The sequence below is a fragment of the Lepidochelys olivacea genome, assembly GCF_965140295.1.
Source record: "Lepidochelys olivacea isolate rLepOli2 genome assembly, chromosome: 4".
Classification (NCBI taxonomy): domain Eukaryota; kingdom Metazoa; phylum Chordata; order Testudines; family Cheloniidae; genus Lepidochelys; species Lepidochelys olivacea.
The window spans coordinates 68869103-68892984 of NC_140414.1; the positions used below are offsets into that span (position 1 = coordinate 68869103).

The window sequence follows — 23882 nt, forward strand, 5'->3', positions numbered from 1 at the left end:
ATTGGCAAGCTAAAATTCAGTCTTTCTGTGCAGGAATCCCCATATGTCATGATGAAGAAAAATCATGAACTGCTTGAAGGAAATGAGCGATATGAGGGCTACTGTGTGGACTTAGCTGCCGAGATTGCTAAACATTGTGGATTCAAGTACAAGCTCACAATTGTTGGGGATGGCAAGTATGGAGCCCGGGATGCAGACACAAAAATCTGGAATGGGATGGTTGGAGAACTTGTTTATGGGGTAAGAAAACCTTCTTAATAATACTATAACTGATGGTCGTGATGAGTGTGTGTGTGGGAGGTGTTCTCCCTGTCATACAGGAAACTGGTCTGACTCATATTTGCTATGGAGATAGTAGCTTGTTTTGATATGAAAAATTTAAAAATTAAGACATGAAGTTGATTTAAATATGAAAGTTAAATGAGGAGAAAGAGTCTGTATTTTTATCTTTTTTTCCTACAGACACAAGACAATATGCTTTGCTAACATATTTAAGTGCCATAAACTTCGAAAGAGTATGTCTAAAAACTGTAAATGCAATATAACATACATATGTAAGGAGAAGGCTTGGAATAGTCCAATCAGATGGTTGTATATATGTCAGTAAGAAGATTTTTCAGCTATGAATTACTAATTAGTTTACCCTCAATACAGCACTATCATGAAATGACTATTATCTATGTCCCTGATGTCCTATTGAGGAGAGGCTGAGGGAACTGGGATTGTTTAGTCTGCGGAAGAGAAGAATGAGGGGGGATTTGATAGCTGCTTTCAACTACCTGAAAGGGGATTCCAAAGAGGATGGATCTAGACTGTTCTCAGTGGTAGCTGATGACAGAACAAGGAGTAATGGTCTCAAGTTGCAGTGGGGGAGGTTTAGGTTGAATATTAGGAAAAACTTTTTCACTAGGAGAGTGGTGAAACACTGGAATGCGTTACCTAGGGAGGTGGTGGAATCTCCTTCCTTAAGTATTTTTAAGGTCGGGCTTGACAAGACCCTGGCTGGGATGATTTAGTTGGGAATTGGTCCTGCTTTGAGCAGGGGGTTGGACTAGATGACCTCCTGAGGTCCCTTCCAACCCTGATATTCTATGATTCTGTTCTTCATTTGTGATATGCAATAGGAATGAAGCCATTCCTTGTTAACGATCACATCAGTTATTATTACCATGCTTTGTTTCCTTTACAGAAAGCCGACATTGCAATCGCTCCATTAACTATAACATTGGTGAGAGAAGAGGTGATTGACTTCTCAAAGCCCTTTATGAGCCTCGGGATATCTATAATGATCAAGAAGCCACAGAAGTCTAAGCCAGGAGTGTTTTCGTTTCTTGATCCCTTAGCATATGAGATCTGGATGTGCATTGTTTTTGCCTACATTGGGGTCAGTGTAGTTTTATTCCTGGTCAGCAGATTTAGTCCATACGAGTGGCACACTGAGGAGTTTGAAGATGGAAGAGAAACGCAAAGTAACGAATCAACTAATGAATTTGGGATATTTAATAGTCTCTGGTTTTCCCTGGGTGCCTTTATGCAGCAAGGATGCGATATTTCGCCAAGGTTGGTTACTTGCCCATTTCAGCTTTGTGCATTTTTGGTCTCAGATGGAGTTTCATGGTGCATATATATTCACTTTCAAGAAGAAACTGGTTACTGACTTCTTTCCCAATTTGTTCAAAAGTCCTTGAAATGAAAACAATTGCCATCGGTGCAGGCAAGTGAAATATTTGATCGATATCCTCCTAACGTCGATCATACATTTCCCCAGTGAACTTATATACACCATGCAGAGGCTGTAAAATGCATAAGGTTCCTGTCATTCCATGCCTTCTTGGAGGGGTACCGTGTTTTTGCTGCATATTCCCATTTTACAGTCAACTGTGCATCTGGTTCACACCAACTGGAATGGGAAAAAGGGTAACTCACCACTCATTAGCTACAGAAGCAGCACTTTCCCTCCAAAAACCACTTTACATACCATCTCACATACATATTAACCTATTGTTTTTCCACAGAGAGAGCTCTAGAAATGAAATTTCCTCTAAAGCCATGTGAAGTAGTTACAAACAACTGCTATGGTTTTACATGGCTCAGTTTTATAGGAATTGTGAAGTAAATTGCTAGGATGAAAATGAGGATCTGATTCATTAAAAATACATACGCCTTTCTTGAGGGATTTTCACGTGCTTTATTTGGGAGAAAAGTAAGCACTTTACTTGCCCCACTTTTTTTCTTTTGCAGTTCATTAAATATTCTATTTCCTTTGTGCACAAGTGGTTGGGGCCTTGATTATGCATGTGCCATGTACTTTGCTGAATTACCTTGCTGAATCAGGACCCTACATGAACAACTGAAATATGGCAGTTGAGTTAATGAGAATTAAATCGGTGGAGCCTTCTAACCAGGCTCTGTGGGTTCACCTTCTTCTCAACATCCTAATATAGGAGAGGGGAAGGGTCTGTGTCCTCTGAGTTTCCTGTGTCTAATTACACAGTAATGTATGAATAATTACTTCTGAGCAAAAACAAAATGGAAGATATCAGGAAAACTTCTCGCTGATATGGCAGTTCCCGTGTGCTGTAGCACATTTACTTTTTACCAAGAAAAGCCTATTCTTTGTATTATATGGAGGCTATTAAATATTTTGTTGAATAAATACCTGCAGAAATACTATTTGTGACCATGCAATCAGTCCTCCGCTGGACATTCTATAAAGGAGCATTCCCCATGGCCTGGGCTTGCTTGCTAAAGGAAAAAGGCAGCCTTTCACATTTCTATTGTATGGAAATAAGGTAGCTACTTCTGATTCTGGAGGACAATATGCCTTTGGTGGCCGGGTATGGCTACTCTTCCCAGGGATATAATCACAGACCCTGTCCAGCCAAACGATATATGGCCTTTGAGGCTCATCATCTCAAATAATGAGGCAGCTGTATAAATTTCAATCTTTTTCTCTTATCAGGCACCACACTATGAAATTTTAGCTGCATGTAAAGTAAACCAATAGCTGCAAAATTTGTTTTTAATGAATCGAGCCCTTGGTAGCTTAACGAGAAAGTTTGATTTAATTTTTTTCACTGCTGAGTAATAAAACATGAGAATTGCTACACCTTGGTTTGTTAAAATTTAAAGACTTTTGTCAAGAGTAAGATTAGCACATTATCATCAAAAAAGGTATATAAAACTCAGATTATTTTGGAGATGTACTTGGAAGATACAGTGTCAGTACAACATTTGAGATTTCCCAATTTTCTTTCTAGTCATAATTCATAATGAAAACATTCAATTCTACAATTATCTCTTTGTCTTTCTATTTATGTATTACTATAAAAATAATAAGGCTGAAAGCTCTTCTATCAATCTGTGTTCTTATACCAAGCCCATTCCTGTGGTTACAGAACAGCCAACAAATTAATTAAAGTAATGACCAAAAAAAAATCTCTTGGGCTGCTCATCTCCCCCCAAACTGTAGGGAGGATGACTTAGGCTGTGTCTGCACCTGGATATTTTTGCTCACAGTTCACACCATTGTTATCACCATTTCATTTCCACCAATGGGGACATTGCGGGGAGCACTAATGCAGACAAATTGCCGATGGGTCCTGGAGTTGTAAATACCATGACCTGCTCTGAGTAGATCAGATCACATGGCATCCCCCTGGAGCCTTGTCTACACTAATGCTCCTACCATGGCTACTACAGGTGGAGCTGAAAGAGTGGTAGCAGTGGTGGGTAATTTTAGCAAAACTTTCTTAGGACAGGAAAGACCTAAGTGAGCCAAATTTTCAAAATGCACATGCACGCTCTCTACCTGCAAATTCCGACCTTTGTACATGCAAAGCATTGTGTGCAAGTTGGGTAACGGTGTACACAATTGAGTAATTGGGTGCAGAATCACTTGATATGTAGCTGTTAATGCTCATTTGCTTGTATAAATGTGAGTTATTGTTGGTGCACCACTTTGAAATTTTGGTTCAAAATTAGGTTAAAAAGGAAATTGTTTGTTTTACTAGGGATGGATATTATGGGAAAACTCTGAACATAAATGATAACTGAATAGCTTTTACATGGAAAATACCAGGCAGCTAAAGAAACAGTTGTAATGACTTTGGGCTTGATTCTTCTTACAAAGATTATGGGAGTTTTGCCTGCCTGAGGACTGAAAGATTACACTCATATTTCAGTAAATTATTGCCAATTACATATAATGTGAATTTAACATTACTACCATATAATTAGCACTAGTGTTTTTAAGGACACATACTTTACCTTGCAAATACATAGCACTTATCATGTAATCAACTGTTTAATTATTACCATGCAAACAAAGAGCACTGGGATGATTGCTGTGCCCCAAAAAATGTTTTTTTTCAAAGCTGAGAAAAAAAGAGGGTTTGCAGAGTAAAGTCTAGGAACAAAAGGATGGGGTTTCAGAATTTCTCATCTATGGTCCTTTTCAGTAGCATATTCTGGGCTATATCCTGCTATTGATTTTTAAGTAGGGCTTCCAATAAGAGAAGCTTGAATGGAGATAGAAATTCAGAATATGTCTTTATTACCATTGGATTTTTTTTTTACAATAACAATCAAAAACATGATTTGTCTAGAATTGTTTCTCTTTATTTTTGTTCCCAGTTTATAGAGAAAATTTTAGTTTCTAAAATCTCAGAATTATTGTCTGACTTGATATAGTTCTCATGACTTAGTTTAAATTTGCATTTACACTACGGTAGGTTGGGTGATTGGCATAATTTTTTTATACATTACATAGTGCAGATACATTAGCAAAATATCTGAGCTGCAGTTTCACTGGATTTATGGGCTTCCTATGTTCAGATATACTCAGATATCTACCAAGTTATTAAGCACAACTCCAAAGGTTATGTATATCCTAGTATAATGTATTGCTAGGAAACAATACAGTACTAAAATTGGAAAGTTTAAAGTGTAGACTGAAGTTTGACTTTGATGTCAGCATCAGCAAAATTGTATTATATTTTCTTAGTTCTGAAAATCACTGAATTTCTCTAGTAGTGAACTCTAAATTGTTTGATCTATTTTTCTTGAGACCTCTTTTCTTTTCTTGAGCAGGAGATGCAAAACAAAGACCCATAACAGCCCACCTGTTGCAGTTAAAGCGTCAGATTACTATTTAAAACCTGTACTTTTTCTCACCCATTTTACTGTAGTGTCAATTTGATTGTTTCATGTCTATTCCCCAGTTTGCTAAATGCTTGTATTTTCAAAAATAGTTATGTTTATTCTTTAGTTTATGAGAATTCACTTGGCCAAAGCCTATTGCAGATAGTGCTGCCCGTTTCTCAGCATAGATTAATTCCTTCTAATTACTGTATGTCCACAAATCATTGTTTTGTGGATATCAGTCTTTGTCTGAACGTCTGATGAAATTAAGCAATTTTCAGCCATTCAGTTTTTTAAATACATTTGTAGTTTATCTGTAACACTGTTTCATTCATGTCGTTTGATTCCCTTGTCTGTGTTTTCATGTGTCATATACAGGACCTCAAATGAGATGGCATGAAAAGCTTATTTGTTAATATGGCTCACTGTGATTTGAGCAGTTTCATTGCAGGATATTCACATCTCTGAAGAACTGGGGCACTAATTCTCCATAAAGTAAACTCAAGTCTGGAGTCCTGATTTCAGCGAAGTTCACCAGATCTAGTGAAGCTTACAGTCTCACCCAGCAGAACTTTACAGTGAATTAATTTCCTGTTTGATTAGCATGCAGAGCAGCAGTACAGGATAACCTGAAGTACTTCTCTGTATTATAATGCATCATTTGCATAAAACTGATAACTTGTGTTCCTTTTAGGACATTCATTTCATTTTACAAATCCATTTCATACTTGTTATTAGATCCCTGTCTGGGCGCATTGTTGGAGGTGTGTGGTGGTTCTTTACCCTGATCATAATCTCATCCTACACGGCTAACTTAGCTGCCTTCCTGACGGTTGAGAGGATGGTGTCTCCTATTGAAAGTGCAGAGGATCTTTCTAAACAAACAGAAATTGCTTATGGGACACTAGATTCTGGCTCCACAAAAGAGTTTTTTAGGGTAAGAATTTATTCTTTCCTAGCTTTCTGTTTTCATCTTAAATAGTCATTCATTCATCTCACTTTTTTCTCCTAGGTTCTTTTAAAAGGTTTGTATGAAAATGTTATGTACACCTCTACTATATCACAAAAGTAGGGCATTCCTTGTTTATATGGGGCAAAAAGACTGCACCACCGTTTCTTTGTCTAAAGAAATTTAACAATCTGTTTAAAATAAATTTAAAGCGAAAAGTGGCTAAAAGAAGATTTACCTATATAGTATTCCACTGCATGGAAAAAAGCAAGGCCTGAGAATACAGAACAGCTTATTCCATTAATTTGAGTAGCACAGCAACAAAATATATTTATTTGTATTACAGTAGTGCCTGAGAGGCCCCATCCAGGCTGAACCTTTAATACCATGCTATATTTTTGTTTCAGAACGTATGATACAATTTTTATTACCGTGTCAGCCCTCCAAAAGTAGGTCTCCCAACAGCCTTAAAATCCAAGCTTGATCGAGAAAATCAAACAAACAGGATACTAGTTTTGCTCAGATGAGGAATGTGTGTGCTGTGTTGTGTCTGTGCTCTCTTTGACATGGCTGTGCATGTGAGATGGCAGTGGATTTGAAGAACTACTCTTTGAAGAAGCCATTGTCCTGTTGCCTTAATTCCTTAAATTAAGGTTCTCAAATAAGAATGTAATTGAAGTTAGTATTAATATCCAACTGGAGGTGAAGGGGCAAATTCTGGCTTCCAAAACAGACACTTCAGAAACCCGTGAGAAAGCCACACCAAACCATTTGTATATGAAGATAGTTTCTCTCTGATCCTAGCAATTGAAAAATCATGGGGAGGGATTTTTCTTCAAGGCTTTCATTAGTGACATGGCATAGTAGCAAACCTGTGGGAGGTCATTCAGGATAGTATGAGTTTTCTCTGGATAAGTGCCTGCACCTCCATGTATCATTTGTAGGTCCATGGTCAACCATGCGTACTACCAGCTTGCTAATAGTCTGTGATTAGGGGCAGCGCCTCTTCCTGGTGAGGGCGCTGAGGTGGGCCTTAGCCCTGCCTTACCACTAGGCCCTGCCCCTCTCAATGGCCTTGCCCCTTGTTCCCCTTCCCCCACCCTAAAGCCACACCCTCTGGCCAGGCTGGAAGCCGGAACCGGGCAGTGGGTGGCACTGGCTGCATGCAGCCAGTAAAAGCTGCACGGCTGGGGTGACCCGGCTCCAGGGCTGGTAGAGCCATTGGAGAGCAGCGACTGCAGGGGCGGGGCCCAGAACCGGAGCAGGTCAGTGCGGGCCCCTGTGGGAAGCCCCTGACCCTCCATCTCCCCTGGGCAGCACACCCTGGTGGGAGGGGACACAGGCTGGGAGCGGCTCTCGGGCACCATAGGATCCCCACCCAGGCTTACTTCTCCGCTGCTACTGGAGCTGGGTACATGGCCAGCAGCTGCCACTCCCTCTGCTCTGCATTCAGAGCTCAGTGGCTGGAGAGTGGCAGCTGCTATGGGGAGGCTACAACAAATTTTGGGGTGGCTATGCCCCCCCCACACCCGTCCTCCCAGTGCCACCCCTGTCTGTGATAACACATTGTACCACATACTGGTAGGGACAGATTTGAAGAGTTTCCTTGGAGAGTTTCAAACTCGTAAGTTTTTATTTGTTTCTGTACCCATATATGTTTTTATCTTAATGTCACAGTTCACATTTCTTTCTCTTCAGAGGTAATAAACAGTATAATTGCCCACAGTTATAAGGTACCATATTGCCCTTTCTAAGCCCTTTCTTAAGGTGAAAATTCTACAGAGAAAACATATTAAAAACAATAAAAGAACTTACACACATGCCAGTAAGCTTATACTCCCATCTTCAGCAAGGGCTTTGGTAGGATTCAGTCCTTCAAACCACACCAAGGGGTTTTTCTGTGGTCACAAGTTCATAACGGCCGTAAGCTCAAAACAAGCTGTGAATCTGAGTCACTCCTTTATAGAGTTTGGGCCTTTGATTTAGGAGCAGGTAATCAGCAGACACACGGCTCTCCTCACAGCTTAGCTTCAGATGGTTGAGTTTTTACATAACCAGAGGCAGGGGGTGGGAATTTGTATTCACTTCCCCCTAGATATTTCCCAGGAAATCCACTTTACATGTATTGTTCCAAAAAGCTCATTCTTGTCTCCTGCATTGTTCAGTATAGTTCTTTGAGCATCAAGGTCCACAATAATGCATAGCCTTTGTGTTTAATAGGACTCCAAAGATACTTAAATGTAATTCAATAAGATCTCTCAAACATATTGGAGGAAATTGCCATGTCTGTCATCCTGACAAGCAGCAGGTTTGATTATACTGACTGGGGGGGTGGGAGGTCTGTTGGTTAGTTATGGGAGTCAGAAGGCATATATTCTTTTGCTTATTCTACTACTGATTAGTGTGTAACTTTTTGCAAGTAAATCAGACATTTTTACCTTGGTTTCCCTGTCAGTAAAATGGTGATAATAATTGTTACACACCTTTGTAAAGCGCTTTGGGACCCAGGATGAAAGGTGAAGGTTGTTTTTATTATTATTATGCTTTGCAGATTTTGCTTTCAAACAATCCACCAAGAAGAGATTTCAGAATGGTACTACTACATCTTCATCTTCAGTAAAATGTGCCAGTTTATTATTTGCCTTAGAAGGGAAAATGACAGTGCCCAGTGTGCATGGAACATACATGACACACAATCCTTCCCCACAGTCCTTAGACCCCTTACAGTCTAAGTAGGCAGACATACAAATTCTGACACATATACCTCAGCTGACCCAGAGAGTGGAGTGAATCATAAAGCAGTGCAGTATTTTCACTCTTGTGAATTACTGCTGCAGCTAGAGCTAGCTGAACAATGGAAAAAACAGTTCTTCTTTGAGTGCTTGCACACGTCCACTCTGTTGTAGGTGTGTGTGCACCCCGAGCACAGTTGCTGTAAATTTTTCCCTGAGTGGTATCCGTTGGGTTGACTCTGGCGCCCTCTGGTGCTGCGCACTGGTATAAAGGGCCCAGCTGACCCACACTCCTCAGTTCCTTCTTACCGCCCGTGATGATCACTGCAACTGCTCTCTGTGCTAAAGCAAGCTATTCTCAGTGGATTTTGTTTCCTTCATTTTTTCTGAATATTTGTATAATTATAGTGTAAATAGTTGATACTCAGATAGTCTAGTTGATACTTCTTCATCCATTAGCAGTTTTTCATCCGCTCCTGAGGCTGAGGCATGCCTAGTCACCGGGCTTCAAGCCCTGTGCCTCATGCAGCAAGGCTATGCCTTTGAGTGACCCATAGTCTAGCTGTTTACAGTGCTTGGGTGAGGCTCACATCAGAGATTGCTATCAGATCTGTTGTGATTTCAAACCCCCTATGAAGAAGGACAAGGAGGCCAGGCAAAAATTCCTATTCATGGAAGCAGCGGTCAGACCTTCCTCCAAGCTGAGATGGTCGGACATGGCACCAAGTAGCTCGGTGTCAGTGCAGAACACTCCAGTCTCGGCACCACTCACCATCCCAGTGTTGAGAAAGAAGCATAAGAAATGGGGGATGTTCCCCAACTCAGAAGAAGGCTGGGCATGGAGAGCAGAGCAGAGTGTGACATAGATCAGGCCACTCCTCTGCCTCAGCTTCACAGGCGGCACCATCAACTCTGGCCTGCATGCAGGCTCCATTGAGTCCAGTCTCGAATGAACTGTTGGCACAAGAAGGTCACCACAGCACAAGCGCTATTGTGGTGCAGTTCATTCCAGAGGCATTCACCGCAGCCAGGGACTTAGTGGTGTTCTCGGTACCACTGGCACCAGCAGTACAAAAGTCAGTGGCATTCGTGCCGGTGGGCAGAAGAGAGCACATAGCCCCAACTGCCATCCAGTTCCAGGTCTCGCGGTATCATCCAGAGGGAACCTTCCCTGCTGACAACTGCGCAAGCTTCCCCGCCCCGGGACTGATCTCCAGCACCAGTGGGAACCACATCTCCAACCCCAATTCCACTCAATCCACCTTGAGGCTTCTTAGCTGTTGGGAGCACTGAACAAACTAGCAGATCTCCTCAACAGGTCTTTCTCCATTCACCACGAGTGTTCCCTTCACCTGGACATCATGAAGGTCGTCTTCCTGCAAGTGCAATTTTCAGCACATGTATATAGTTCCTGAGTCAGAAAAAGCAAGTGCATTAATCTATCACTATTAAGCAAAGCGCTTGCATATATACATAGGTACCAATGCTTTGCTGATTCAGGGCTTGAGATGCAAGTTTTAGAACCCTGGGTCTTTAAGTCTGCTTTGCAACTTATTTTCTGATCTAGCTCCTCCTGGAAGTATTAGGACTGCTGAATATTCTGCTTTTCAAAGGTCTGTACTGCTACAGAAGTTGGCTGGTAGCTTGGCGTCAGAATGCATTCAAATTTGGACATGAGCTTCTGAATTGACTGAAGTTCAGTTCGAGCCTGTGCAGTGATATTGAGAGATTCAAGCTCATTTAAAGCCTTTCTTACTGAATTCAAATGCTGTGCAACTGTTGAACACCATCAATCCTTGCAGACCATCTAGTTTTGGACATCCCATGCAGTGAAACAGGAAGATATTGCATTAGAATTTCCCAAATTTCCTTTGTGAACTGCTACTGAAGGGATTGTATATTTGCTGAACAGTTCCAAAGTAAGTAGTTGACTCCTTGCATGATTCAGCACAGTCAACACCAACAAAGTTTAGTGTGTGGTTTCCACAGCTAAAGAAAATACAGTTTGAATTATGCTCAAGCAGAACTCCTTGTACACTTTTGTACTTCCCAGCCATATTAGATCCATTGTCATAGGCTTGACCAATGCAGACTTGAAAATCTAACTTAAAACCTTCTAGAATTGCTAGTACTTGAGCAGCAATTTATTTTCCAGTTTTTCTCATGAAATTATTAAACAAAATAAACCTTTCTTCAATTGAAATGTTGAGCTGTCTACAATCTTAACATTGAATAACCATAGTAGTCTGTTCCTTGTGAGAACAATCTGTAGTGGCATCAACAATGATTGAAAAGTACTTGACATTTCAAATCTCATCAAGAATTGTTGTTTGTATGAATGACCCACATAGGTCAATAAACTCATTTTGTATGGGTGGGGAGAGAGAATGAACTTCCATGCACTTTTGACTCTCCTGTGATTCTCGAACAAGTTTAACATGTTCTGATAAAAGTGGGTCATATTTGCTGAGGAGCTCAACTATGCCTAGAAAGGTTTCAGAGTAGCAGCTGTGTTAGTCTGTATTCGCAAAAAGAAAAGGAGTACTTGTGGCACCTTAGAGACTAACAAATTTATCTGAGCACAAGCTTTCGTGAGCTACAGCTCACTTCATCGAATGCATCCGATGTAGCTCACGAAAGCTTATGCTCAAATACATTTGTTAGTCTCTAAGGTGCCACAAGTACTCCTTTTCTTTATGCCTAGAAAGTTTCCATTTGCATGATCACTAGTACATTGACTGGAACCAAAGAAAGCCAGTCCCCCCTCAGAAAGAAAAAGGATGACATTCAGGATGCTCAAGAAGTTTTTTCAAGTTATTAGTTTCTGTAGAGAGTTCAGTCAATAGTAAATTCTCAACTGAACTTTCAGCTGATGCTGCCCTACTGGCTGATTTCCATGCAACATAGTTTTCTTTGTATGATGTTGAACTCTCATCTGATGGTATTCAGTCTTTCAATTTCCTCCAAGCTCTGTTCATGCTCCATCCTGATTGATCAGAGAGAACTGATGCATTTGCAGCACTTTTGTTCAAAATGAAGCAGGGTGCACAGTACAGAGACTGTTTTTCCGTATGCCAGTATAACCAGTCTCTTTTGCAGGTCTCACCATTTGGAACAGTTTTTGTCAGCAGATGAGTAGGGAAAGCATGATTATCAGCATCTCGTGGAATGTTACTTGGAATTTCAAAACAACTAATTTGAAGAAAAGATTGCATTTGGGCAGCATTACTCTTGTCAATAATTCCAATGTCAGTCACAGTCAAACCTGTAGTACTCATGAATTGCTCTTGCTGCGTAAGATCTACATCTTCCTGTTGCTGTTGAGTTTCTTGATCATACACAAGATCTTCTGCTGCATCTGTTACTGTTGGCACATCTCCTTCTTGACTACTGTCCTCGTGTTCAGGTACTGGCATTGAAATATCACCTGTTGCAGTTGCGGAGTTTTCATTATCTGTAGCATTGTTTGTTGGGTAAGGTGCGTTTTCCAGTGGTTTGAGAAATCAAGTTATTGGCTTTGAGCTTTTAGCTGCTGCTTCACTCAATTGTCTTCACCGTCTCTTTCTTGCACCACTTTCAAATCATGTCTTCATAGTGATATATCTGGTCAATATGTAGCCTATCCACACTTGAAATATTCTGCTGTAAATATGTAGCTTATCTACACTTGAAATCTTCTATTGTAAACATGTACACAAATGCTGAATGGTATACAAATGCTAAAAAGACTTAAAACGAAGGAATACTAATTAAGAACACAAAATGAAACAGTCAGACAGATTATTATCCTTATCACTGAACCAAAACTCAAGCACACAAGGTATAATATAACAGGCTGAGCTGAAGACAAAGGGATGACATGTATGTAGTAAATACAGACACGGATACAGACAGAGGGATAATGTCCAAAAATTCCAAATGTGTGTCCTCATGAAACTCACTGTACAAGATTGTCCTCACAAAATTTCACCTTGAATCTGGGCCTATATACTACGAAAGCCTATGAGGATGGCCAAGCTACCAAGCTAGGGCTCAACCAACCGACCAACCAGTCACCTCTTTTAGCTACCATATGAAGATGATAATGAGGAATTCTCACACATAAACAATTCCTTAGTCAACTAGACGTAAAACTATAAAGACACTAAAATGTAACAATTCTCTATCTTTTGCATGCACTTGATCCAGCATCAGCCACTAGTAGTGGTTTGTTTATATAATCAGCTGATCTGAGAGGACAAGTTCATCACAGTCTAATGTTGTGTCATCAGAACCGATATATTTTTATTAATATTTATGAAAAATGTTAACTCTTTAATATGATGAAATCTATATCAGTGAAGAAAAAAAATGTCTTTTACCAAATCACATCTCTTCTTTGCTTAAATTTGCAGCTCTAAGCTGAGTGTGTCACATTGTGGTCCGATGGGGATGTGCATAAAAACCAGTTGCAAAACTTATCAAATGCCAAAAAATTAACAAGTGTCTGAATTTGAGGCGCCCTTTGAGCTTGAGGCCTAGGCCAAATGGCCCTCCTGGCCCTGGTGAGAAGTTAGGAGAACATTTTCTGCCTGCTGCTTTAGGCAGTTTCAGATCTAAAATAAGCTTACTACCTTTGCTGGAAATCAGCACACAGTAGTGAGATAGTGCTACACCTGGGGTTTGGGTCGCCAGACCTCGTGGTAAGAGCAGGAGTCTGAGTCAAGAGACACTAACCTGAGTCAAGAACTGGAGATGGGATCAGAAGTGGAAGTCAAGCTAATGGTCAGATCAGGAGTTGAGCCAAGGGTCAGAGCCAGAGTCAGACACGAGGGGCAAAAATCAGGAGCAAGGTGGGAATCAGGTACAGATCAGTAAAGCATGAACAGGAGCAAGTCAGGGATGCAAGTACCTATGTATATGTACAAGTGCTTTGCTTAATAGTGATAAATTAAAGCACATGCTTTTCCGAATCAAGGACACTATGCAAGTGCTGAAAATTGCACTTGCAATTTTGGGGAGTGCGATTTTGGACCACAAGGTTTTTACATGTCCAAAACTTAGATGTGTGGATGCAGATTAGTTTGCAAATGAAAAACAGAGTTAAAGATTTATAAAGTTAAAGCATTGAGCAGGAAAGTAGGGCTCAGAAGTCAGAAAAGAAGGCAAGGTCTGATGTAGTACCCAGCTAGGAATTCACCCAGTTGCACAGACAATTTGTTGTGCCTCCTTCTGGCTCAAAAAGTGCAGCCAGCCACTCCGTGGGCCGGGCACTCCTCCAATCATGGTTGAGTGGTTGATGCCTCTGGTAGGGTTGGGGTTTCATTAGCCACTCAGTCAACCAGTTACTAACAGGCTGCTGGATGGCAGCTGGGATGCGAAGGCTGCCTGAGAATCTAAGTTCATGACCTGTGGATCCTCATAGATTGTCCTACCAGCTGCAGATAGAGCAGAGGCTGTTACTGGATCCAGGGAAGTCACAGGGTGAAGGGGATTCCAACAGTGCTGTCTGTTTCTGCATTAAGGCAAGCAGCAGCAGCATGCAATACACAGACATACCAATGGCAGAAAATCGGGCTTGTGGGAGTACTTTAAAAAAACTGAGGCACAGAGAGGGGAAGTGACTGCTCAAGGTGATCCAGCCGGTAACACCGCAGAGAATGTAACCAGCTCTTCTGAGTCCCAGTCCAGTGCTATCTCTAACTAGGCAACACTGCCTCTACAGTAAAATATGCCCATGCCAAAGCAGTGAGTGTGAAGGGTCAGCCGGACTACAGACATGTGGAACAGTGGTGAAACCATTCGTGTACACAGGTCAGCCTTAGCAGCAGCAGCAAACACATGCATCAGTATGACATGATGTGAGTTTGTTGGATCTGAGAAACAACACTCTGCCAGGAATATGCAGATGAATCCACAGTTACAACAGAACAGTGGCAGATAAGCTTTTCTGTTTTCTCTGGGTTTGTGGCAATGGGCAAAACACAAAGAAAGCAGTGGGTAAAAATGGTTTCCCATAAATGTACCGATTTGTATGCTAGTGATGAAGTTTATCTACATTAGAATAAGAATGTGGACAGGGCTGTGATTTTGCACTCCATATCATCTCGTCTCTGTCAAGTGGAGAATGCTATCCAGTGTTTCTGGGCATGGTGATGCAATGGAATTCCACCTTCCATGTGCTGGAGTGACTCCATGAACAGTGTGCAACTACACAGCACATTTATCTCCATAGTTCCACCAAAATCCAGAGAGATAGCAGTCTTCATTGTGCCCCACTGAGTATCCAATATAAGCGTTCTGTGTAATAGCCTGAGGCCCTTCACTGATTTCTCCAAGCTGGTCAGTGGATGTGATGTCACATTAGTTAGGAGACATGATGTCTTACCTTTGGAAAACAAAATCATGTCTGTGGTACAGCAATACAAATAAAATCATGATAAACCAGGTCTACCTCAGCACAGCAGCAGATGAATAAAGAGACGTAAAGCATGAATATTATAGTATGCAAGGTTAACATTCACTTTCAACATTCCATTAAGCTTTTGTTGTTTTCATGATTTCTACCTGCTCAAACCCTCATTGAAAGCAAATACAAGAGGGGCACAAATCTATCCAAAGTCAATTCATTACAGATATGTTTGGTGATATTTGCCCACTTTGTTAATCAGACATGTGTACAACTGATGTGCAAACTAAACTGGTCGGTGTTTTCATTTTCCTTATTTGAAATTGCATTTATTAATGAGTGCAAAGCAGAAGTTACTTTGAAAAGAAAATAAATTGAATGCCGACAGCAGTAATAATAATAACAATTTACAATCCAACATTTACATAAGGTTGTTTAAGAGGTTTTTTTATACCAGCTGCTGTTTCAGTCAGCAATATGGCAAAATGAGGACCAATGTGTGTGTCAGTCCATCACTTCCAGCAGTTGCAATCATTCAAGGGACAGATTATTTCCATGCTGGTACCCAGAATAGAATAGCAAACAGAATTGCTGCATAATAAACTTGTAAGGAAATGCAGCTCAGGGAATGTGTTTGATTATGCACAACCACAAGGTGCTTTGACTCTTAAGGCATTCTCTGTATTATATTTAATCCTTTACACTGTCCTCATCAAAATAGGATCTGAAGATCATACAAAAAACAGTAGATCCCCAAAATCTGAGAAGATAAGAAATGTTTTCTAAGGGCTGTTGAAATACCAGCGGAGGATATTTTAAATAGCACATTCATTTCCAGGGCTAGGTTGTCTCTAGTCCTAGATGACCGTGCCAGAGAATAAGAGGGCATGAGGCGGTACCTTATTCTCTTGCACGGACTACTTGTACCATGGTTTTCAACATGAGAAGGGAAATAGGCTCTGAAGAGCAGGATGGCATGGGATGAGATGGAGACTGTATGGAACCTTATTCTGCATATCTGTGCTGGCATAATGGGGGACATACACTGTGCCATTTCTAGGTCTGGTGGAGTTTACTTATGCCTCAGAGCAGCGGGGAGACTGGGAAACAGATTTGGAACTCTCTGAGGCCGGGTTGGGGCAGCACAACTAGATGTGGAGATTGGAGTCGTACAGCATAGACCCCTATGAGTACAGAAGATGTGTTGATGATCAGTAATCGTTCTATTTGTTATTTTCTGTGGTTTACAGAAAAGTCAAGTGAAATAAGAAAAAGTGTGCAATACACCCTTAGAAAGGGAAACATAGATCACCAGATCTTTGAGCTATCTACCCCTTTGCTAGGAAAAGAGGGTTTCACTGCCCAGTTCAAGAAAAGGAACAGCAGTGAAGAAAATGTTAGATGAGGAGAGTGCCAATGTCATCTGCCTCTTCAAACATTCTTTTATTGATTTAAGCAAGTTTGGTTTGGTTTTGTTCATGTTTGACAGAGGAAATAAAAAGGTGTTTTAGCTGAAATAAAGGTGAAAGAAGATGTGGAGCAGTGTGATGGCTGAGGTGCTTTGGTATTTGTACATTATTAATCACTAGGAAAGAAAAAATCTGAGTTTTCTTTGGACTGGAGTATTCAACTTGTCCCATTCTGAACTTTGCTCCCTTGTGTTGCAATCCCAATGTAGAAGTACACATTTTATATTAGAAATAAATACATAGAAATAAATATATAGTAGTGCATTCTGCACTTTTCCCCCTCGAGTAAAGTGTCTTGTTTCTAAAAGCGGCAGAGAGTCTTGTGGCACCTTATAGACTAACAGACATATTGGAGCATGAGCATTCATGGGTGTATACATGCATCCCATGCATCCGACGAAGTGGGTATTCACCCACGGAAGCTCATGCTCCAATACGTCTGTTAGTCTATACGGTGCCACAGAACTCTTTGCCATTTTTACACATCCAGACTAACACAGCTACCCCTCTGATGCTTGTTTCTAAAAGTTATCAGTGGCTTCAGATATGGTTTCCCACGTATGATTTTTTTCTCCTTCATGTTATTCAAATACTTTTTAGCAGACAGTGTTGTGTGGCCAAAGGTCAGAATAATACAGGTGCACATCCCCAAAATGCTTATCTAATTAATATTTCATAAAGTTTTAGAAAACAAACTTCCAGACATCTTTTTCGACAGTATTCCAGCTGTTATTAAGCAGAGTCTGTGTCTGATTCAGGAGGCAAATGTTAGCATAAATTGGTTGTGTGTGACATTACTGTTACCCTAGCCAAAAGTGGATTGTGCTGTGGTTAACATTTAATAGTCAACTGTGCTGGATACTAGTGAGTACACAGGAGCAAATACTCTACAATTTATGACAATCACATAACATCATAGTTTGAAGACTTTCATAGGTGAAAATGACCAAGCATATGTATGAAAACAGTGTAACAAAGGCTCATTCGTAGACATGCAACGTCTGTAATATACAGGTCCCCGTATCAATAGAGTTATTTTAATAAAGTTACTGCAGGAATAATTTAGCCTATTTTTATGTTAGCAATATCTTGTCCTGTCAACGTTTTTAACAAATTAAAAGAAAGCTGATTTTCTTTACGACAGAACTTTGAAAACAGTGGGTTTGAACTGGAATATCTGAGTAGAGATAAGCTGTGTGTTATGTACCTATGTTGTGCAGGAGGTCAGACTAGATGATCAGAATGATCCCTTCTGGCCTTAAAATCTGTTAATATGATCTGGGGGAATTTAAATTCTGCTGAAACTGAACAATATGAGGCTCAGAAATTCAATAAAGCAAAACTCTCATAGAAAGGCACATTGACTAAAACCTTTAACACTGGTTAAAAGGTTTTGAACTTTTTGCTTAACACTTATGTTTGACACTTACCTCCTTAAATGTTCACCACTTTAAGACAGGTGAAGATTATGGTCAGTACTTCATCAGTCCATGACTTACATATTTACAATCCTTTGTCCCACTTGTCACTTTTTTCAGTGTATGCTCTTGTAGGGAAAATGCTCACCAGCTCAATGGGGTATTGGGTTGTGTGTTCTTCATAGTTTCCCCTTGATCTTGCTAGAGATAGTAACTTTGTAGAATGACAGTAATTCAGGCAGGTGCTAATAGTGAGTAATGCTCAGCCCTATGCTTTATTTGGGGGATGTTATATATATAAAATCAGGAAATGGCTGACCACTTCTGGTGACTCTTTTTCGATTTGTAGAGGACTCTTTAAGATTTTTATTAAAAGCAAAGCCAGGACAGCATAACCTCAAAATCCACAAAGTTCTGCTCTACTTTTCAGTGTCTCCTTGGAATATTTAACCTATTTTCAGTAATATCCATTAACTTGAGATACATTGGGGTGAAAAATATAATACCGTTCCTCTGTTTATAAGAATTACTGATATGAAAATCAACTGCATATACTAATCAAAACCCGTGGGACAAAATCATTCCTATACTAACCATGCTCAAGTATTGTGCATGTAAGAATCAAACAGTCTGCTTATAAGAATAATTTTGGGGCAAACTGACTACATGTAATATGGTGATCAATCAAGTGCAATGTCATGTAATAAGCCAGTAAAGCTGGTTTGAATTTGATCACATATCTTGTAGCATATATAAAATATAATCCCTGTGTAGAAAAAACAAATTGTGCCGTTTATATGTGAGTCAATATGGCAGGAAAAAGAAATAGACTTTCTGCAGATGAAAGACACCACCTTCTGGATTTCAGTGGTAGGCTTCCAAAGACCAGACAAAGAGATGCAGTTCAGAAATTGAGCATTCCACAAGCTACATTATCTAAGATTCTCAAGGACAGGAGAGCAACATACAAAACAAAGGAGACAGAAAAAGAATACCATCAGCAAGGCACCTATGGTTTAGGCAGCGCTTATAAGTGGATCAAAAGTGCCCCCCGTCCGCAATAGGACAGTTGGTGATGCAGAAAGCAGAAGAACTGGTGGCCCAGGGCATTACTGACTTCAAGGCCAGAACTGGCCAGTAACCAAGAGAGAATTGTTTTAAAGAAAATGTGTGGAGAAGCAGAAGATACAGACATTAAATCATGTGAAGAATGGTTAGAAAATGAGTGGATCGAAATGAGACATAACTTCACTGAAGAAGACATTTGGAATGCAGGTGAAAGTGGAATTTACTTTCAAGCCCTGCCTGATGGAACTTACCTTTAAATCTGAAAATAAAAAAAAAAGGGGGGGGGGGAAAGTCTAAGGAAACAATTACTTCTCTGTTCATCTGTTCCGTGACTGATAAGTAAAAGGATCTTTTCATCAACAGGAAAAGTCAAAACCCATGATGTTATAAAAATGTGAGACATCTTCCAGTTTGCTATGCTGCCAATGCATCTGCCTGGATGATGGGGTATCTATTGGGTGAATGACTGAAGGACTGGGATTGAAAGTTGGGTCAGGAAAGGAGAAAAAAAATTGCTACTTGTGTACAACTGCACAGCCCACGCGATGAAAGATGTAGCACTGATGAATATCCTACTTAAATTCCTACCGAAGACCACAACTTCTATCCTTCATCCATGTGATCAGGGAATTATCAGAACCGCCAAGGCGTACTTTCACAAGCAAATAGCTCACACAGTATTGCACCACATTGACGATGAGAACAACAAAGCTACCGCTGTGGAAATTGCCAGGAAGGTCAGTCTTTTAGATGCCATTCTAATTCTTGCAAACGCCTGGTCTGACTTTGATGCTTCAACAATCTGGAATTGCTGGGGAAAAAAGGAGGTCTGGTCACAGCACCCATTGAGGAAGTAATTGTTGAGCCACCAAGAAAACTCAATTCACACAAATTTGAAGAGTGGCTAGACATCGATGACAATGCTTTTGTTATGCAACCTGTCTCTGATGAGGACATTGTGACTGAGATCAGACACCAACTGGAAGTGACACCTGAAAACAATGCAGTGGTGGACTCTGATAATGGCGAGATAATTGTCTCATCCTTGATCCAAATGAAGGATGTCATGAAAACTCTGACAAAAGACCTATTGTCCAGGGGCTTCAATTATTTTAACTTTCTATGTCACCTTGAAAAGGAAGTTGTGGATCATGCAATGACTGATCCAGGGAACACTGGACAAGTTGGTACCACTGCATTGTGCATGCACAGTGCCAGACATGCCACTCCAGTGACAGACAGCGACACTCTGAAATAAATATTAATGGGAGTCGATAATGTTATAAATGGTGTCTCACATTTATATTTATGCTATAAAAGTCAATGTAATGCACTTTCATATGTTATGTTTCTTCCAGTTCATTTGAGAGATTTTTAAAATTTGTATCTTCGAATCTTTACCTAAAGAGAGAGAGAGTTCTGCTAAGTTACACTTTGTTTAATGTTATAAAATGTTGTACAGTCTTAATAATTGCCTTAATAAAAGCACCAGCTAAGTGATTTGGTGATTTAAAAAAAAAAAACAATAGCCTGTTGCTCAGTTAGAATGTTGGTATGTTTTTTTCCATGTTGAATATGTTTAAAGTCTACAGAATTTAGTTATGGTAAATGAGATGTTTCTCTATTGGATACAAAAATTGGTGGTTTAAAACATAAAAGTCAATTTCATCCATGTCATCTGCGTGTAAGAGTCAACCGCTTATAAGAAATCATCTGAGATGGATAAAAGGAGTGCACTGTACCATATAGCAGAGTTCTTCTTGACCTGCTGCTCACAAATCGGGAAGAATTAGTAGGGGAAGCTAAAGTGGATGAGAACCTGGGAGGCAGTGACCATGAGATGGTCGAGTTAAGGATCCTGACACCAGGAAGAAAGGAAAGCAGCAGAATACGGACCCTGGACTTCAGAAAAGCAGACTTTGACTCCCTCAGGGAACTGATGGGCAAGATCGCCTGGGAGAATAACATGAGGGGAAAAGGAGTCCAGGAGAGCTGGCTGTATTTTAATGAATCCTTATTGAGGTTACAGGGACAAAAAATCCCGATGTGTAGAAAGAATAGAAAATATGGCAGGCGACCAGCTTGGCTTAACAGTGAAATCCTTGCTGATCTTAAATACAAAAAGAAGCTTACAAGAAGTGGAAGATGGGACAAATGACCAGGAATGAGTAAAAAAATACTGCTAGGGCATGCAGGAGTGAAATCAGAAAGGCCAAATCACACCTGGAGTTGCAGCTAGCAAGAGATGTTAAGAGTAACAAGAAGGGTTTCTTCACGTATGTTAGCAACAAGAAGAAAGTCAAGGAAAGCATGGGCCCCTTACTGAATGAGGGAGGCAACCTAGTGACAGAGGATGTGGAAAAAGCTAATGTACTCAATGCTTTTTTTGCCTCTGTCTTCACGAACAAGGTCAGCTCCCAGACTACTGCACTGGGCAGCACAGCATGGGGAGGAGGTGACTAGCCCTCTGTGGAGAAAGAAGTGGTTCGGGACTATTTAGAAAAGCTGGACGTGCACAAGTCCATGGGGCCAGATGCGTTGCATCCGAGAGTGCTAAAGGAGTTGGCAGATGTGATTGCAGAGCCATTAGCCATTATCTTTGAAAACTCATGGCCATCAGGGGAAGTCCCGGATGACTGGAAAAAGGCTAATGTAGTGCCCATCTTTAACAAAGGGAAGGAGGAGGATCCTGGGAACTACAGGCCAGTCAGCCTCACCTCAGTCCCTGGAAAAATCATGGAGCAGGTCCTCAAGGAATCAATTCTGAAGCACTTGGAGGAGAGGAAAGTGATCAGGAACAGTCAGCATGGATTCACCAAGGGCAAGTCATGCCTGACTAATCTAATTGCCTTCTATGATGAGATAACTGGTTCTGTGGATGAGGGGAAAGCAGTGGATGTGTTGTTCCTTGAGTTTAGCAAAGCTTTTGACACAGTCTCCCACACTATTCTTGCCAGCAAGTTAAAGAAGTATGGGCTGGATGAATGGACTATAAGGTGGATAGAAAGCTGGCTAGATTGTTGGGCTCAACAGGTAGTGATCAATGGCTCCATGTCTAGTTGGCAGCCGGTATCAAGTGGAGTGCCCCAAGGGTCGGTCCTCGGGCCAGTTTTGTTCAATATCTTCATAAATGATCTGGAGGATGGTGTAGATTGCACCCTCAGCAAGTTTGCAGATGACACTAAACTGGGAGGAGAGGTAGATACGCTGGAGGGTAGGGATAGGATACAGAGGGACCTAGACAAATTGGAGGATTGGGCCAAAAGAAATCTGATGAGGTTCAACAAGGACAAGTGCAGAGTCCTTCACTTAGGACGGAAGAATCCAATGCACCACTACAGACTAGGGAGTGAATGGTTAGGCAGCAGTTCTGCAGAAAAGGACCTAGGGGTTAAAGTGGACAAGAAGCTGGATATGAGTCAACTTTGTGCCCTTGTTGCCAAGAAGGCCAATGGCATTTTGGGATGTATAAGTAGGGGCATAGCGAGCAGATCGAGGGACGTGATCGTTCCCCTCTATTCGACATTGGTGAGGCCTCATCTGGAGTACTGTGTCCAGTTTTGGGCCCCACGCTACAAGAAGGATGTGGAAAAATTGGAAAACGTCCAGCGGAGGGCAACAAAAATGATTAGGGGACTGGAACACATGACTTATGAGTAGAGGCTGAGGGAACTGGGGATGCTTAGTCTGTGGAAGAGAAGAATGAGGGGGGATTTGATAGCTGCTTTCAACTACCTGAAAGGGGGTTCCAAAGAGGATGGCTCTAGACTGTTCTCAGTGGTAGCAGATGTCAGAACAAGGAGTAATGGTCTCAAGTTGCAGTGGAGGAGATTTAGGTTGGATATTAGGAAAAACTTTTTCACTAGGAGGGTGGTGAAACAGTGGAATGCATTGCCTAGGGAGGTGGTGGAATCTCCTTCCTTAGAAGTTTTTAAGGTCAGGCTTGACAAAGCCCTGGCTGGGATGATTTAATTGGGGATTGGTCCTGCTTTGAGCAGGGGGGTGGACTAGATGACCTCCTGAGGTCCCTTCCAACCCTGATATTCTATGATTCTATGATATTAGTGTATTCCCTATGTTTGAATCTATATTTCTTTTCAATATATAATCATATATTTCCAAACATTTCATCTTGGAATAATTAAAATAAAAATAGAATAATAACTAGATGGTATTTTTCCACTTATATCAATATTTGATCGCAAATTGGTAAGATTCATTTATTGTTCTACTTTACTAGTTGTAGGTAGCAGTAGCAGTAGCAATTTCTATCCTTTTTGTAACATGGAAGGTCAAAAATATAATTCTACAAACCATATTCCACAGCTGAAGTTCTGCTTCATGTAATATCAGATCACATTTTAGCACAGTTTTGATAGACTATGGAGCTATTTCTGTAAATGACATAATAACGACATCATCCCATTTTAAGAACAAAATGGAGAGGTTATCTGATGTCCCACAAAATGAATAGATAGTTAATTAATTTGATAAAGTGCTGCATAATTGAATTTCTTAATGAATATCATTGGAAAGAGCCCTGTTTAATTAAGGCAATATTTTACATGTAAATGGGGGGTGTACTTAGCTAAACGAATAATTTTGATAGTTATGCTTCCCAGTGAAGACATGATATTCCCAAGGCACTTTTTAGCTTCTGAGAGATTTTCAGGTCACGTTTTTTTTTAATACAAGAAGGAAAAGTCATATATAAGA

At 40.6% G+C, this 23882-nt stretch overlaps 1 protein-coding gene across 8 annotated transcripts in view; it reads left to right on the forward strand.

The window, feature by feature from the left end:
* GRIA2 (glutamate ionotropic receptor AMPA type subunit 2) overlaps positions 1–23882 on the forward strand; it is a 125669-nt gene that overhangs the window by 93722 nt on the left and 8065 nt on the right. For all 8 annotated transcript variants that reach the window (XR_014711369.1, XM_084626717.1, XM_084626718.1 and 5 more), the window contains exons 10-12: positions 34–240; positions 1190–1560; positions 5881–6079. Coding sequence is in view for 7 of the 8 variants with exons in the window: in XM_084626717.1 (XP_084482843.1) it covers positions 34–240; positions 1190–1560; positions 5881–6079 (777 nt within the window). In the remaining variant the exon portion in view is untranslated. The remainder of the gene's footprint in view (positions 1–33; positions 241–1189; positions 1561–5880; positions 6080–23882) is intronic.